The 19128-nt window shown below is 34.1% G+C and overlaps 1 protein-coding gene across 1 annotated transcript in view; it reads right to left on the bottom strand.

The window, feature by feature from the left end:
* Positions 1-19128, bottom strand: part of LOC108304734 (solute carrier organic anion transporter family member 1B3) — an 81417-nt gene that overhangs the window by 2068 nt on the left and 60221 nt on the right. Inside the window, exons 13-14 of the mRNA XM_017529033.2 lie at positions 8647-8711; positions 6004-6121 (exon numbers count right to left, since the gene is read on the bottom strand). Of these exons, the coding sequence (XP_017384522.1) occupies positions 6004-6121; positions 8647-8711 (183 nt within the window). The remainder of the gene's footprint in view (positions 1-6003; positions 6122-8646; positions 8712-19128) is intronic.

The raw sequence follows: 19128 nt of genomic DNA, 5'->3' as shown, positions 1-19128 counted from the left end.
AAAAAAAAAAAAAAAAAAAAAAAAAAAAAAGGAAATTTGAAAGAATGGAACTCATGCAATATCTGTCCTCAAACCACAGTGGAATCAAACTAGAAGATAATGACAGAAAGATAATTGGAAAATCTCAAAACCTGTGAAGATTAAGCAATATACTTCTAAGAAACATGGGTCAAGATAAAATCTCATGAGAAATTTAAAAATATTTTGAAATAGGTAAAAATAAAATTATAACATCAAATGTTATGGATGCAGCAAAATCAGGCTTAAAAACATGTGAAGACTATTTTAAATCAATCATCTTTTACTTTAGCAAACTAGAAAAAGAAGAGCAAATTAAATCCAAAGCAATCTGCAGAAAATAAATAGTAAAAGTACAGCACAGCGAAATTTAAAACAGGACATGCAGAGAGAAAATTAAGAACAAAACCAAAAGCTGTTTCTCTGAAAAAAATAAGAAAATTCATGAGTCCCTCGTTAGGATAATTTAGATAAAAGGAGGACATAATTTACTAATATCAGAAATCAAAGAAGGAACATCGCTGTAGGCCTCATTGACCTTAAAAGGATCAAAAGGGAATACCATAAACACCACCAGGTTCCCAATATTAATAACCTGAATGAAATGGACCACTTCCTTGAAAGATACAATCTACCTAAATTCATACAAGAAGAAATAGATCTCAATAAGCCTATATCTGTTAAAGAAATGATTGGTAATAACTTTCTAAAACAGAAAACACCAAACCAAGATGGGTTCATGGTGAGTTCTATAAAACACTTAAGTAGGTATTTATACCAACCCATTACAATCTCCTACAGAGAAATAGAAGCAGCAGGAATATTTCCTGTTTCATCCTATGAGGTCAGCATTATCCTAATACCCAAAGCAGACAAACATTATAAGAAAACAAGACTACAGAGGAATACATCTCACAAATATAGGTGCAGAAATTCTCAAAAATAGCTAATTGACTTTGACATTGCATTAAAAAATTATGCACCACAACCAAGTGGAATGTATTTCAGGTTTACAAGACTGGTTCAACATTCAAAAATCAAATATATATTATATAAATAATAAAGACTAAAGAATAAAAATATCACATGATCACATCAATAGATTCAAAAATGCATTTGACAAAATCAAACACCCATTCATAAACACAAACTCATTAAACTAGGAATAGAGAAGAATTTTATCAACCTGATTAAAAACATATATAGCAAAAACTCTACACATTTTGTACTGAATGGTGAGGAACTCAAAGCTTTCCTGCTAAGGTCAGGAACAAGCCAAGAATGTCCATTTTTGCCATTGATTTCAACATGCGACAGAAACTCCATGTTAAAAAAAAGTGAAAATGGAATGAAATGTATACAGATTAAGAGGAAGAAATAAAATTGCCTTTGCAAATGTATATGTAGAAAATCTCAAATAATAGACAAAAACAGTGCTGGAACTAATGAGCAATTACAGCGAGGTTGCAGGATACAAGATTAATATGCCAAAGTGAAAAGTTTTCCTATTAATTGGCAATGAACAAGTGGAATTTGCAATGGCAACAAAAGCCAAAATAGACAAATAGGATTTGTCTAAACTTAAGAGCTTCTGCACAGCAAGCGAAACTGTCATTAGAGCAAACTGGCAACCAACAAAATGGAAAAAAAATTTTGCAATCTACCCATCTGACAAAGGGCTAATAGCCAGAATCTACAAAAAACTTAAATAAATCTACAAGAAAAAAAGAAACAACCCCATGAAAATGTGGACAAAGGATATGAACAGACACTTCTCAAAAGAAGACAATTATACAGCCAAACAACATGAAAAGCAGCTCATCATCACTGGTCGTTAGAGATATGCAAATCAAAACCACATTGAGATACCATCTCATACCAGTTAGAATGGCAATCATTAAAAAGTCTGGAAACAACAGATGCTGGAGAGGATATGGAGAAATAGGAATGCTTTCACATTGTTGGTGGGAGTGTAAATTAGTGGAAACATTGTGGAAGACAGTGTGGAAGACCTGAGGTCAGGGGTTTGAGACCAGCCTGGCAAACATGGCGAAACCTGGTCTCTACTAAAAATACAAAAAAATAGCTGTGCATGGTGGCAGGCACCTGTAATCCCAGCTGCTGGGGAGGCTGAGGCAAGAGAATCGCTTGAACCTGGGAGTCAGAGGCTATAGTGAGCCAAGATTGTGCCACTGCACTCCAGCCTGTGTGACAAAGAGGAACTCCATTTCACAAAAAGAAAAGAAAAGAAAGGAAAAGAAAAGAAAGGAAAAGAAAAGAAAGGAAAAGAAAAGAAAAGAAAAGAATTTAGGGAGAGATTTTCTATAGTTATTTTAAATTTAAGAGAATATCTGTGAGGGTAGTGAATACTGCTTTACTAGAATTCCAGAAACAACTGGATCATTACCCATTGGGGATGTTAGTGAATTCACACATTAAGTAGAAGAAAGTTCTTTTACTAAATTTGATCCACGGAGATTTCTCCAGAGATCTAAACTAAACTAAGAACATTCCACACTTTACATACATAACAGTATGTTCTGCTCACATTCTTCATGTAATGCTTCCTTTTTTTTCACATAATATATATGTGAATAGGCTTCCATATTAATAAATAAACAGATTTTTTTCTTTTTTTAAGAACTCAGACTATTCATTTGCCTGCATGCACATTATCAATGTAATTGATCTCTTCTTGATTGTTTCTTACTTTAATTTCAGTATTTCGGGAGTATAGCTATCTGTAGGATAAATTCCTAGAAGTATTGCTGCTGGATCAGTTATGTACTTTGCCAGCACAGTCTTCAAGCAACATTTTTTTTCAAATACATATTTTTTACATTTTAGATTTTGGGGTACATGCGAAGAACATGCAAGATTGTTGCATAGGTACACACGGCAATGTGGTTTCAAGCAACATTTTTGATTGTTGACGATCTGTGTGACTTTTAGTTATAATTCTTTCATTATCAAGATGATGTTCATGTTCTTATTCATTGATAACAGAACTGCAATCATAACATAATTGATAACAGAGCTTCAATCTTTTTATATGTTTTATAACCACTAGTGATTTTTTCTTTGAAGAATGTTTGATGATTTTTTTGTTTTTATATTTTATAGCAATTTTAGTTTACCAAAAAACTGTATAGAAAGTATGCAGAGTTCCCTACCCAGCATGTACACAGTGGCTCCTATCATTAATATCTTGTATTAGTACAGCACATTTGTTACTTTTGATGAAGAAATATTGATACATGATTGAATGCGTATTTTACAGTAAAGTTCACTATTTATGTTGTAAAGTTGTATAGGTTTGGCAAATGCATAATGACATGATCCAATATTACAATATCATATAGAATAGTTTCACTGCCCTAAAAATCCCTTTTGCTAGACCTGCTCATCCCTGCCTTCTCCACACTGAGCCCTGAGAATCTACTGATAATGATGCCCATTGTTTTGCCTTTTTTACAAGCTCATGTGTTAAAATTATACTATTTGAAGCTTTTTTAAGACTGTCTTATTTAGCTATATGAGTCTCAGTTTCATTTTTTTTTTCTTTTTGTAAGTTGATAGCTGATTTCCTTTTATTGGTTGATGTAGTTTGGATTTGTATGCCTGCACAAACCCCATTTTGAATTGGAGAAGGGGCCTAGTGGAAGGTGATTGGATCATGGGGGTGAATTTCCTGCTTGCTTTTCTCATGATAGTGAGTATGTTCTCACCAGATCTGATAGTTTAGAAGCATGTAGCACTTCCCTTTTTACTCTTTCTCCCTCCTGTTGTAATGAGAAGACATGACTTGCTTCCCCCTTCCTCCATGGAACTGTGAGGTAGTTAAACGTCTTTTCTTCATGAAGTACCCAGTCTCAGGTAGCTCTTTATAGCAACGTGAGAATAGACTAATACATTGATGACTAATATCCCACTGTATGAATGTACCACAGTTTAGTTATCCATTTATTTATTGAAGGACATCTTCAATGCTTCCACTTTTTTACATTCAAGTACAGTTTTTTGTGTGGACATGTCTCCAACTAATTTATGTATATACCTGGGAGCATGGTTTCTTAATCATACAATAAATCTCTTTGCTTGGTAAGAAACTTTCATTCTGTCTTCCAACACTGCTGTACCATGTTACATTACCACCAGCAAAAAAAGGAAATTCCTATTGTTTCCCATTCTTGCCAGCATTTGATGTTTGCATTGATTTTTCTTTTTTTTGAGATAGAGTCTTGCTCTGTCACCCAGGCTGGAGTGTGCAGTTGGTGATTTGAGCTCACTGCAACCTCTACCTCCGGGGTTCAAGCAGTTCTCCCACCTCAGCCTTTCAGGTAGCTGAGTAGCTAGGATTACACATATGCATCACAATGCTCAGCTAATTTGTTTTTTTTGTATTTTTACTAGAGACAAGGTTTCACCATGTTGGCCAGGCTGGTCTGGAACTCCTGATCTCAAGTGATCTGCCTTGGTATACCAAAGTGCTAGGATTACAAGCATAAGCCACCACACCTGGCCTGTTTTTATGGATTTTAAAGAGATCTTTATACACATAGGACATTTGTCTGTGTCTGTGTTTGAATTATAAATTCTTCTAATTTGTTGAACTTTGCTTAATATATGTTGGGTGATTCAGTTTTTAAAATATTTTATTATTTGTTCTTGTTCTTTTTCTTCTTTTTTTACCTTTTATTTTAGGTTCAGGGGTGTATGTGCAGGTTTGTTACACAGGTAAATTGGATGTCATGCAGGTTTGGTGTACAGACTTACTGTCACTCAGGTAATAAGCATAGTCACTTATAGGTAGTTTTGCATCTTCACCCTCCTCTCACCCTCCACCCACAAGTAGACCCCAGCGTCTATTGTTCCCTTCTTTGTGTCCATATGTATTTAATGTTTAGCTCCCAATTACAAGGGACAACATATGATATTTGGTTTTCTGTTCATGCATTAGTTCACTTAGGATTCTATGCCACTATTAGAGATGCTTACATTATTATTATTATTAGAGAAATACAATCCAAAACTACAATTAGATACCATCTCACAACTGTCAGAATGGCAATTGTTAATGGGTCAAAAAATAACAGATTCTGAAGAGGTAGTGGGGAAAAGGGAACACTTATACGCTGCTGGTGGGAATGTAAATTAGTTCTGTCATCGTAGAAAGCGGTCGGATAATTTCTTAAAGAACGTAAAACAGAATTACCATTTAGCCCATCAATCCTATTATTGGGTATATACACAAAGCAATATCAATCATTTCACCATTATTTTTTCTATTATACTTTGAAGCATTTGGGTCATACTTACAAACACATTACTTCTTCCTTGATAATTAAAAGAAATTCTACTATAAGTAGTTCTTATAGTTTCAGAAATCAAATTTATATATTTGATTAATATATAATTTACATATTTATATATTTGATCAATATATAAATTACAAATTAATGTTTCTATAAGAAAGAAGGTACAATTTTTGTAGCAGCTTTTTTTTTCTTACAGATTACAGAGTTATTTCAATGCCACTTACAGAATACTTCTGCCTATGAATAGAAGAGTATCAAAACATTTTTGCCCATTTTTTCTCAATTACCATATAAACAGAGCTACAGCTGGTCATTCTGTGCCTTCCTGCAGAAGCCAGAGGAGGAGAGCTTTGTAATCAAGAGATCCAAGTACAAATCCTAGCTGTATTACTTTTAGTTGTGCAATTTTGGACAAGTTACTTGTTATTCTTGAATCTTGTTTTCTTCATATTTAAGGAAAAAGGAGGAATATATACATTTCCTACAGCTTCTAAGTGTATTAAAATAAGATACCAGATTGCCTGATACAATAGTGAATACAAAGTAAGTGTTCACTAAATGGTAGCTATCATTATTAATATTATGATCACATTAAAAATTCTATACGTTAGACATTAACATAGACAAAGGAAAAATCCATTAATGAAATATGTTTATGGCAACTTACCCAAAAAATGTGGAATTATATATCCTACAAGCCCCTTGTGCTCCACAGCTGCTGGTGGACCACTTCATACATGTTCTATCAATCAGAGCTCCAAAATATATTGGAGCTAGAATTCCTCCTGCAACGTGAGATAAGAAGATATCAATCCAAGTGAACTGTTTTAAATATAACTGGGTGATAGACTACATTGATACATTTTGGATTAATACAAGTTTAAAGTTTGGGAAAATTATTCAATTGTTTTGGCCTACACCCACTAGGAAACAAAATTATTAGAAATGGCAAAGACGTAAATCATACAGTAATGTCATAGATATATCTGATCTACTCTTCTCTCCCTATATACAGAGAAGAGAAAAGAAGGAGTATTACATATCTATGTACTCTGCTCTTTCTGCAATACCAATTAACTTAAGCCTGATTGGTAAAAAAAAAAAAAATATGCTATTAGTAAAACATGAAAGTTACATTGGTTCATATGGAATTTTTCTTAGGTAAGAATGGTTAGATTACTAGGAGTCAAATTATAGCTTTGTAACTTGACTGGGAGTCAAATTATAACCAAGCTCTCAGCTCAACTGCTATAAAGGCAGGAGAATTTAATACTATTTTAAAATAATTAAAATTAAATTACTTACACTAGGATTCCTTTCCCAGAGAAGTTCGGGCCCAACTTCAAAGAGTGCTAAGCTATTGGCCGGTTTGACTTCTTTCTGGGGCTCAGAGCCCCATTTTCTCCTTCTTTGGGCCATTAGAGTCTGCAATCCAGCATTTTGTCTCCATTGATTTCATGCACTTTTAACTATCTCCTAAAGCAACCTAGGCTGCAGGTTAGGGTCTCTGTGGCTAAATTTTGTTTCTGTTAGTGGTCTGTTAGTGCACAATGGTGCATATTTCAGTGATCTGTCCCTAAGTCAATTTTTATTTGTAGTGCATGATTTTGCTGAATGTGTGGCATTCCAGGGATACAAACATTGTTTATAGAAGTATACATTCTGAGATTAACTCCTAGTTTTAAGAATAGGTTATTTGGTCAAAATTTTGAGGGACATCATAGTAGAGAGCTATCCTTCAGATGGCAGAACTGAAGCATACAAGATTTTACTTTGTTCTTGCTCTGTTTATAATTCATACCTTTTATAACCTATTTTCTAAATATCTCTTTTAGTTTAACACACTATATAGGCTTTCTACCATTTACACATATATCATATTTAAGACAATTGTTTATGCATTGGAAGTTTGGTACTAAGTGTGGATGTTTCCCACAGAAGTATTTAGGCTCCATTGTGCCATGTATTGGACATATCAAAATAGGAGGCTCACAATTAGAATGGCAAAATTTATTTTTTTCTGTTTTATGTTGCTGAGACAATGTCTTCTATTGTAATAGTCTCATTGCAACATGTCAGAAGGATTCCTAACTACCAGATGCTATTTTCAGCCTCTGCATCCCAGGTTCTAGGAGCAAGCTATCTTCATTGAATCTGTAGGTAGAGAATTGCCAAAATTACAGAGGCTTGAAGATTAGGGACACAGAAAGGTAACGCTGGGATAGAGCCAATGGAACCCTGCAGCATCTCCATCTTCTCTCTCCTATTCCTTTATATTTCCTTTTACCTTTCAGGATCTGTGACCTTCTCACCAAATACATTTCATATACAACTTCTTCACAGTAATTTGGTCATAGAGTTATACTTTTTCCTTTGCTTGCAAGGGTCCCAGAAACTGACCCCTACTTTCTTTTCCTTCTGCCATCAGTCGTTACCTACAGGCCATAATCTGTCCTCTGCACCAACCCCTAGATGAATGATGCCCTTTTCCTACTTCCCAGGAATAAGTACATAATGTTCACAATTCTTACAAAGGAGAACTCACAGAGATTAGACTAGACATTATTTAACAACAATCATCTGTGCAGTAAAAAAAGCAAATGGCAGTAAGGGAGAAAGCGTAATTTTCTAAATCTTTTCTCATCACCTTTGCGTATTTAGAAATAGGCCTTTAGCCTCTGGAGTCTACAATCCTACCCTTTGCCACCATAAACCACAATTTTCTGAGCTTTATTTTATTGAGAACATGCTCTTAGTCCAACATGCCCAATTCTAGAGGCTGAATTCTCATTCCCTTTTGCGTTAACTCCTGCTAATGTTTAGCTGCCCAGCCTTACAGGACCAGGCAGTGGGAAGTGGCACAATTACTGTCAGCTTCTGTTGTTTTAGACAACCTCAGCCTGGCCAGATTCCTAGAGCTCCCAAGCAACATTAGGCTTGTCCTAAATAATACTCCTTTTAGAAGAAAGACCCTCCACTCTGCTTATATCTGAAAAAAAATCTTATTTTTCTGAAAGAAGGAAAACCTCAGAGACCACCTATCTTTGCATTTCTGTTAGGAAGAGTATAACATAAATATGATGATTCCTTGCTCTTAGCAGATCGACTTTAACTAGAATTAGCAATCAATTTATCTTTTAGATCACTCAAGTTTCCTGTTTCTTTTTATTTTCATTTATTACAAAGTAGAAATGATTTCTGCTTATTCCTTTCTTTATACAGTCATATAGTTGAAAATTAATTGCATTCAGTCGTTAAGCCTTAACATTAATATTTATGTTAAAATTTGTAATCTATAGATTTGTCATACCTAGTGTTCGTATAACCATTGAATGGAAACCCACTGCAAGTGCTTTCAGTTCAGGTTGAACAATCCTGAAATATGATAAAGGCAAAGAAACCATGCATATCATTAAAGAATCAAACTGAGTTAATATCAAAACATTTATCAGTATCATTTTTCTTCATGGTAGAATGAATACTCTTAAGTGAAAGTCTCACATGATACAAAGTTACATTTTCAACTTTTTTCAAAGGTAAACACCTGAGTGATAATAGTAATTTCCTTATTTATTCAATGCTTTATGATTTCAAGACAGTTTAACAAATATATTCACATTTGATCCTTATGAAAATCCTGCAAGAAGGTTGTTGGAACAGACTTTATTATGCTTATGAAGAAAATGATTTTGTAACAAACTATTTAGTCAAGGTAGCTCACAAGAAAAGATTATATACCTTTATCCAGGAGTAATTCTTAGCAGATCTCTTTTTACCACCTTATTTGTCATCAGTGTTAACAGAATAGCTTACTAAATATGATTTGTAAATTATATTATACAACCAGAAGGATCAAAAACCTTTTCTGACTTGTAGTGAATAGTATATTTATCATAGTAAAGATACAGAGCATATTTGTATCCTCATTTGGAAATTCACTCACTCTTACATTTCTAAAATTCCATTTTTCTCTGTTCAATAAACTAATTACCGTCCTTGTGATAACTTAGTACATACCAAATAAAATGAAATATTTCATTAGTAAAGGAGGTGGGTTGGGATGAGGGGGATGACTGTGGCTCAAATAACACACTTTTACTGAAATATTGAATTAACTGATAAAAAAGGTTTTTTTCCCCTGAACTGTTGGATGGTAATTTTTTTCAGTGAGACAAGTAGCTTCCATCAATCAAGAAACATTCACTAAGCACCTACTCAGAGATACCATGATAGCTAATGTTCTTGAAAGTAAATAGACAAATTATGCTTCCTCTCATCTAAGTGACTTGTAGAAGTATATCACTTAATCTCCCTTAGCCTCAGTTCCCTTGGTTGCTAAGTGGGCATAATAATGCTTATCTAATATGTTACAAAAGCCTGATACAATTAGCTAGCACTCTAAACCTCAGTTTTATTTACAAATATTTGCCTTTATACCTTGCTGGAGAGCTGCCATTTTATTGAGATTCTGAAAAGAATTCAGTACAGCTTATAAAATGTTAAAAGACAAAAATTTTAAAGTCAATAGAGCTTACGAAATTTTAAAAGGCAAAAATTAAACATAATAAATTAAAATTTAAGCACAGGCCAGGTTCAGTGGCTCATGCCTGTAATCCCAGCACTTTGGGAGGCTGAGGCAGGCAGATCACAAGGTCAGGAGATAGAGGCCATCTTGGTTAACTCAGTGAAACCTCGTCTCTACTAAAAAAAAAAAAATACAAAGAATTAGCCAGGCGTGGTGGCACATGCCTGTAATCTCAGCTAACAGGGAGGCTGAGGCAGGAGGATCACTTGAACTTGGGAGGCAGAGGTTACAGTGAGCCGAGATGGTGCCACTGCACTCCAGCCTGGGCAACAGTCTCCAGCTTGGTGTCAGAAAAAAGAAAGTTAAACATAAAATAGTTATATATTAGGCGAGACAATAAATGAAAAGTGTGTTTTGGCTCTGTTTGGACAAAGGGAAGTATCACTTTGTTAGTGCAGCTGAGGGCACAAAATTACACTGAGAACAATGTATCTGATATGGCTTGGCTCTGTGTCCCCACCCAAATCTCATCTTGAATTTTACTCACATAATTCCCACGTGTTGTGGAAGGGACCCTGTGGGAAGATAATCCAATCATGGGACAGGTCTTTCCTATGCTGTTCTAGTGATAGTGAATAAGTCTCATGAGATCTAATTGCTTGCAGAGTTTTCCTGCACAAGCTCTCTTTGCCTGCCACAACCCATGTAAGATGTGACTTGCTCTTCCTTGCCTTCCACCATAATTGTGAGGCTTTTCCAGCCAGGTGGAACTGCAAGTCCAATTAAGCCTCTTTCTTTTGTAAATTACCGAGTCTTGAGTATGTCTTTATCAGCAGCATAAAAACAAACCAATACAGAATCCATGCGTGCTATTTAGGAAGTTTATTTCATAAAGAGATAGGAGGAACTCAGTAGATAGGGAAGTTTAACTTATCTATTAAGTTATTACCCTCAAATATAAGATTTCTCAAAGGAGACTTTGGGGAGGGAGAGATTGCACTTCACCCCGGTTGAGTTCTCTCACAGTGGCCTGATTTGCATTTTTCACTGTAATTGATTTTCAAAAGTTGTATTTTTTCTGTATACCACACACAAGGTAAACAGACATTTGTTATCAAGTTGTATTTTCACCCAGGGAAAGAGTTAGCATGCAGGAGACTCGGGGGTGGGGGGGGGGCTTGCAGATAGGGAGAATGTTTTCCTAAAGTAGGCCTGAAATCTTCAACAATTCAGTGGAGATGATGAATGTGTGTGATATAGTAACATACATATACAACAACAATCACACACTCACTCTTACATTCACATGAATGCCCAATCACACTACTTCCCCACATACTTATACTCACATGCTCACTTGCATGCACATACCTGCACACTGTTATTATGTAAATTATTTATCATTGTAGTGTGACTCCTGCTTTCCATATGATATTGAGCAGCACTGTATTTTTTGGACCTCTCTCAGGATGAATTCATCATAAAAATCACCTTAGGAGGTTAAGTGTGTTATTTCATTTAATTATTTAAGAGATTTTATTTAAATTGATTCTCTGTTGTTATTTCTAATGACAATTAACCATCATGGTGTGCTGTTTCTTGAGATAATTTCCAGTTAGACCTAATGAAACCCTAACAATAGATAGCACAGGTAGGGAATGCTTGTTTTCCTGTTTGCAAAAGATTGAAGAAAAGCTCTAATTTACTTTGTATGTGAGCTAAATCTTTTCTGGCTAAACCACTAAAATGTAGTTTTTTAAAAAGTTCTAAAACATTACCCTCCTTTGGGCCATTTTAGATTGATGTTTTGTTTGCCATAAGTTTACATCATGCCTCACATCTTGTCACCAGCAGAATGCCAAGATTTTGAAATCTTCTCTGGGAACCAAGGCTCCCATTCCACATGGTTTAGTATATCCCTTAATCCCACTGACTCTCTTACTCTTTTTCTGTTACTCAAACTCTTTCATTTTGCCCAGGGAAATTCATGTGTGTTACCAGCAAAGTATTTCGTGCCGACATTCTTTGTAGCCCTTTCACTTTCTTGTTCTGAACAAAGCCTGGCTTACTCCCAATGACACTCCATGTAACTCTCTCATGTAGGGCTGTTTTCCTTCTACAACTTCCATTTCAATGGCCCTAAAATGTAAAAATTCTTATTGATCCTTTGTTTTTACCACTTCCAGATCTGAGCCTTTCCTCTACAAGACTTCTAAATCCCAAGAAGAGGTGCACCACCCTACCATACTATTCTCTAACTTCTTTGTTGAAGTTAGTTATAGACTGGCACATCACAACTCTCAACATTTCTTGATAATTTTCATTCTAGACTCCCTGTCATTTTTGTCAGAATTATTTCTGACCTTTTTCCTGTATTTTAGGAAATATAGATCATGTTCCCAATGCTCTGGCCTTTCAGTTTCTTGACCTTTTCTCTGGAAAGTCTTTCACTGCAGTCAGTTCATCAGTACCTACTTTTTAAATTCTCCATTTTGACCATCCCAGTCTTCATAACCACCTTCTATGTTTTAAATTTACTCCCTTTCATATATTTGTTTCAAGAAGCTCCATCCCTAGCTCTTTAGGCTATGAATCCCCTGATCTTTTCATAGGAAATCTCTAATTTTACCTCTTCACTTCCTTTCTCATCATAATCTCTTATTATACTCACTCCTGAGCATATATTCCATATATTTTTATCCATTTCATTCCTTACTGTACTAGACAAACAAAAATGATTTCATCCAATCCTCTGCCTTCTCTAAACCTATATACAAAGAGCTGCATGCCTAGAGGAAATAAATCAAACATCTGACCATGCTCACTTTAAATTCATAAGCACAGACTTTCAGGGGGCCTCCATGACAATTGTCCAATATTTTATTGGACCATTTTCCCAGCCAGTATGTTTCTTTAATTTTCAAGATTACTAGTTCACATTTTTTTAAATCTGAAGACTCTTTCTTTTCTTCCTCCTCTTTCTCTTCTGATTACATTGTTTTTTTTAATAACAAAGAAAGTAGAAGAAGCAGAAAAAAGTTCAATATTCTTTATCACTACAGGTACACATTTACCTGCCTTTTACCCACACAGACAATCTTCCCTTCTTGTACAACGAAAAACTCTGTGTCCTGGTTAATCTCTTTTTATCTTCCTCTGTAATTGCTTTTCCTATTCTCTGCATTGTCAGTTTCCTTCATCTCTACTGATGATTCTCATCAGTATGGACGCATGATAGTATGTCTAGCATTGAACATAAACAAAAGCCTTATTCCACAACTTTGCTAATAACCATGTCTTTTTTTTCTGCTTCTTTCATAACACTACTCCTGAAAACAACTTTTCATGCTGCCTGCTGCATTTCCTTTTTCGGCATTTTCTCTTGATCCTCCTCAATATAGCCTGTTAGATCCTACACAACACACATTATAGACACATTTTCAAATGGAAAAAAGCTTATTCAAACAAAATAAATTAAAAATAAGGAGAGATAGCCTATTTAAGTTAGAAAGAATCAGAGAAAGAATCCTGGAAGTATAAAGAAAATAGATTGTTAAAACACCTCCAAAGGACCACAATGACTCTCAAGCAATTAATCCTAACCTAAATAAAATCTTTGATATGCTGATAAAGAATCCAAAAATATTGATTCTAAAGAAGTCTTCTTGAAATAAGACCTTTAAGTAATATGGGATTATGTGAAGGTTGAGATCCAAAAGAAAGTTAAAAATTATCAAGAATAAATGAGAAAAAATAATGTAGGGTATAAGAAATAGATTTTATTAAGAAAAGCAGACACAACTTCTGAAAATGAAAAATGTATTGAAGGGAGTGCAAAATACTTTTGAAAGCTTTAACAATAAGCCAGACTAAGCAGAATCAATAACTACAGAAATAGAAGACAGGTCTTTTAAATAAACTCAGTAGAAAAAGTACATAAAAAATGAATTGTAAAACAGATCCTTCAAGAAATATAAGATTATGTAATACACCCAAACTTATGAATCATAGTTTTTCAGAGGGAGAAGAAGAAAAAGTTAAAAGTGTGGGAAACTTGTTTTAAAGAATAACTCAGAAAAACTTCCCTCACTTACTACAGATCTAGACATCCAAATATAAAAAGCTAAGATAATTCCTGGAAGATGCATTGCCAGAATAACCTGCATAAGACATATAGTCATTAGACTACTCAAAGTCAAAATAAATTTAAAAATCTTATATGTGACAAGAGAGATGTACCTAATGACCTGTATAAAGAATTCTCTCAGACTAACGGCAGACTTCTTGACAGGAATCTTACAAGCAAAAAGAAATTAGGATCTTATTTTCAGTGCCTTAAAAAAATACCAGCTAAGACTTTTGTATCCTGCTTAAGTAAGACTCATAATTCAAGAAGAAATACAGTAGTTTCCAGATAAACAAACACTAAGGGAATATGTCACAAACAGACTGGCTCTACAAGAAAGGATCGGAGGTACTCTAAACATAGAAATGAAAGAGCAATACTTATTATCAAAACACACAAAGTGTTATACTTACAAGTCTTATTTAAAAATTACTTGAGACTGCAGAACAATTAAGAAATAATTAACAGTATTATAGAAACAAATCCTCAAAAATCAATAGTGACCTTAAATAGACAGTATGCTTAAAAAAATATAGTCTGGCAGAATGAATTTTTAAAAATCCAACTTCATGCTATCATACAAGAAATCCACCTACCTCAAGTAACTGGTAGAGAACTTTTCAGACTCTAAGCAAAGGGGTGCAAAAAGATACTTTTGAAAATACAAACCGAATATATGTAGAAGTAGTTATATTTACATTCAATAAAACAAATATAAAATCAAAAACTATAAAAATACCAAAGATGGTTATCATATAAAGGATCAATTCAACAAGAAGATATAACAATTCTAAACATATGCACCCAATATTGGAGCACCCCAATTCACAAAACAAACACTACAGGAGCTAAGGGAAAAAATAGATAGCAATGCAATATTAGTGGGGTCCTTCAATGGTTACTGAACCCACTGACAGCACTAGGCAGATTATAGCAGCCAAAAATCAACAAAGAAACATTAGACCCACTGGACCTGATGAACATTTACAGAACATTTTATCCTACAGCCTTAGAATACACATTCTTCTCGTGCGCACATGAAACATTTTCAAAACTTGACCATATGACATACCTCAAGGTAGTACTCAATGAATTTTTTTAAAAAATCAAAATAATATCAAGTACCTTTTCAGGATACAGTGGAATAAAAATAGAAATTAGTACCTAGAAGATTTCTCAACACTACACAAATACATAAATACATAAAAATTAAATAACCTGTTCCTGCACAATTATTTGGTCAATTATGAAATCAAGGCAGAATTTTTTTTTTAAATTGAAATAAGGCTGGGTGTGGTGGCTCACACCTGTAATCCTAGCATTTTGGGAGGCTGATGTGGGTGGATCAATTGAGATCAAGAGTTTGAGACCAGCCTGGCCAAAATGGTAAAACCCCATCTATGCTATAAATAAAAAAAATTATCTGGGTGTGGTGGTGCATGTCTGTAATCCCAGCTAAGGCAGAAGAATTGCTTGAACCCAGGAGGTAGAGGTTGCAGTGAGCCAAGATTATGTCATTTCACTCCAGCCTGGGTGACAGAGTGAGATTCTGTTCCAAAATAAATAAATAAATAAATAAATAAAATTAAGAAATTGAAACGAATGAAAATAAATACTCAACATACCAAAACCTCTGAAATACAACAAATCAGTGGTAAGAGGTAAATTTGTAGGATTAAATGCCTACAACAAAAAGATACAAAGACACCAAATTAACAATCTCATGTCATGCCTCACAGAACTATTAAAACAAGAATAAACCATACCCAAAGCTAGCAGAATATAGTAAATATCAAAGAACAAATATAAATGAAATTTGGGCAAAAAAATTACAAAGGATCAGTGAAATAAAACGTTTTTATTTGAAAATATCAGACTGACAGACTACTAGTAGATTAACCAAAAAAAGAAAGAAGATTCAAATAAGCACAGTCCAAAATATTAATGGTGTCATTAAAATTATTACCATAGAAATAAAAAAGATCATTAGAGACTGTTATGAGCACCTCTACATACACAACCTAGAAAACCTAGAGGAAATCGATGAATTCCTGAAAACATACAACCTCACATGTTTGAGCCAAGAAGAAATAGAAATCCTTAACGGACCAATAATGAGTAATGAAATTGAATTAGTAATAATAAAAATATTTCCTGATAACAAAAAGTGTAGAACCAGATGAAATTACTGCCAGGTTCTGCCAAACAAAAAAGGAAGAAAGGTTACCAATTCTACTAAAACTGTTCCAAAAAATCAAGGGGGAAGGAATCCTTTCCAACTCCTTCTATGAAGTCATCATGAGGATACCAAAGCCAGGCAAGTACATAACAAAAGACAAAACTACAGATCAATATCCTGGATGAACAGAGATCAAAATATCCTTAAAAAAAAATAACTCCAGAAAATAAAATTTAGCAGCACATCAAAAGGTTCATCATAATGAAAGGTGGACTTTTTTTCTGAAATGCAAGGATGGTTTCACATATGTAAATGAATAAATATGATTCACAAAATTAACAGAAATTTAAAAAAATTTGATAAAATTCGGCATCCCTTTATGATAAAAACACTTACCAAGACAGGCATAGAAGAAACACACTTCAAAATAATGAAAACCTTATCTGACAAACCACAGCCAATAACATACTGAATGGGGGAAAATTGTTAAGTTTGACTTCTAAGAATGGAAACAAGATGACAATGCCTACTACTTTCACCACTCTTATTCAACATAGTATTCAAAGTCCTATCTGAAGCAATCAGGTAAGACAAAGGAATAAAAGGTCTCCAAATGGGAAAGAAGAATTCAAATTATTCCTGTTCACATATGATATAATCTTACATTTAGAAAACCCTAAAAACTCCTCTGAAAGCCTCTTAGACTTGATAAACCCCTTCAGTAAAGTTTCAGGATACAAAACCAATGTACAAAAATCAGTAGCACTTCTATATACCAATAACGATCAAGCTCAGAACCAAATCAACAACTGAATCCCATTTACGATTAAAAAAAAAAAAAGGAATACATTAAACTAAGAGGTAAAAAAGTCTCTACAAAAAAAATCCCATGCTTATGAACTGGAACAATAAATACAATAAATATTGTGTAAAATGATCATCCTGCCCAAAGCAATCTATACATTCAACACAACTTTTATTAAATTACCAATGTAAATCCTAAAATTCATATGTAACCAAAAAAGAATCTGAATAGCAAATCCATCCTAAGCCAAAAAATAAAGCTGGAGATATCACATTACCTGACTTCAATTACACTACAAGGCTTTAAGCCAAAATAAAATGCTGCTAGTATAAAAATAGACACATAGATCAATGGAACAGAATGGAGATGCCAGAAACAAAGCCACATACCTACAACATACTAATTTTTGACAAAGTAACAAATATACATACAGTGAGGAAAGGACCTCCTATTCAATAAATGGTGCTGGGAAAATTGGAGAGCCATATACACAGACATAAAATCGAACCCATATTTCTCACCATATATAAAAATTAACTCAAAATGGATTAAAGACTTAAATGTAATGCCTAAAACTATAAAAATCCTAGGGGATAACTTAGGAAAAATTCTTCTGGACAATGGTCTAGCCAAAGAATTTATGACTACATCCTCAAAAGAAATGTAACAACAATAACAAAAAATACAACACTGGAAGTTAATTAAACTAAAAAACTTTTCTTCAGTTTTAAAAAAAAAGAAATAATAATAATAATTATCAACAACAATAATTATAATTATCAACAGACAACCCATAGAATGAAAGAAAATATTTGCAAACAATGCATCTGACAAAGGGCTAATATCCAGAACCTACAAAGAACTCAAACAACTCAATGAAAAAACAAAAACAAAAACAAAAACAAAAAAAACCTCATTAAAAAGTGGGTAAAGAATGTGAACAAATTTTTTTAAAGGAAGACATACAAATGGCCAATAAACATATAAAAATGCCCAACATCACTAATCATCAAAGAAATAAAAATTAAAACCATAATGAGATACCATCTTATATTCGTCAGAATAGCTATTACTAAGTTAAAAGTCAAGAGATGTTGGTGAAGATGAGAAGAAAAGTGAATGCTTATAAACTGTTGGTGGGAATCTAAATTAGTACAACCTCCATGGCAAACAGTGTAGAGATTTTCTGATGACCTAAAAATGGAACTACCATTTAATCCAGAAATCACACCATGGGGTGTCTACCTAAAGAAAAAGGAATAATTGTATTAAAAAGACACCTGACTTGTATGCTTATTACAGCACTAGTGACAAAACCAAAGTCATGGAATCACTCTAAATTTCCATTCAGCAATAATCAGATTAAAAATTTCGTATATATGTATAAACTATGGAATACTAATGAGCAATGAAAAAATAAAATCATGTCTTTTATGGCAATGTCAATAGAAATGGAGGTAATTATCCTGAGTGAAATGAGTCGGAAACAGAAAGTAAAAAATGCATGTAGTCACTTTGATGTAGGAGCTAAACAATAGACACACAAGGACATACGAGTGGAAAAACTGACACTGGATGCTCTCAAGTGTGGGAGAGTGGAAGGGAGTGGGAGGGAAGAAACACTTCCTATTAAATATAAAATACACTATTCAGTTGATGAGAACACTAAACCCCAGACTTCACCACTGCACAATATATCCATGTTTCAAAACTGCACTTGTATCTCTAAATACGTAAAAATGGAAACATTCAAAACAACCAAAACAGCCTCTTTGTTTTTTACTTCCCATCTTCACGTACTAAATTTGTTTAGGTTAACAGTGATCAGCATATAATGAAATCCAATGGTCACTTTCTAGTACCTACTTCCTGTAAACTTGAAGCAGCTCTTTTTTTCCCCCCATTTATTTATTTTATTGCATTTTAGGTTTTGGGGTACATGTGATGAACATGCAAAATTGTTGCACAGGTACACACGTGGCAGTGTGATTTGCTGCCTTCCTCCCCATCACCTACATCTGGCATTTCTCCCCTTGCCATCTCTCCCCAGCTCCCCACCCCCCACCGTCCCTCCCCTATTTCCCCCCAACTGACCCCAGTGTGTAGTGCTCCCCTCCCTGTGTCCATGTGTTCTCATTGTTCAACACCCGCCTATGA

The sequence above is a fragment of the Cebus imitator genome, unplaced genomic scaffold, assembly GCF_001604975.1.
Source record: "Cebus imitator isolate Cc_AM_T3 unplaced genomic scaffold, Cebus_imitator-1.0 Scaffold2, whole genome shotgun sequence".
NCBI lineage: Eukaryota > Metazoa > Chordata > Mammalia > Primates > Cebidae > Cebus > Cebus imitator.
Note: the sequence above shows the minus strand (reverse complement) of the source record. Positions and strands in the feature narration are given on the sequence as shown.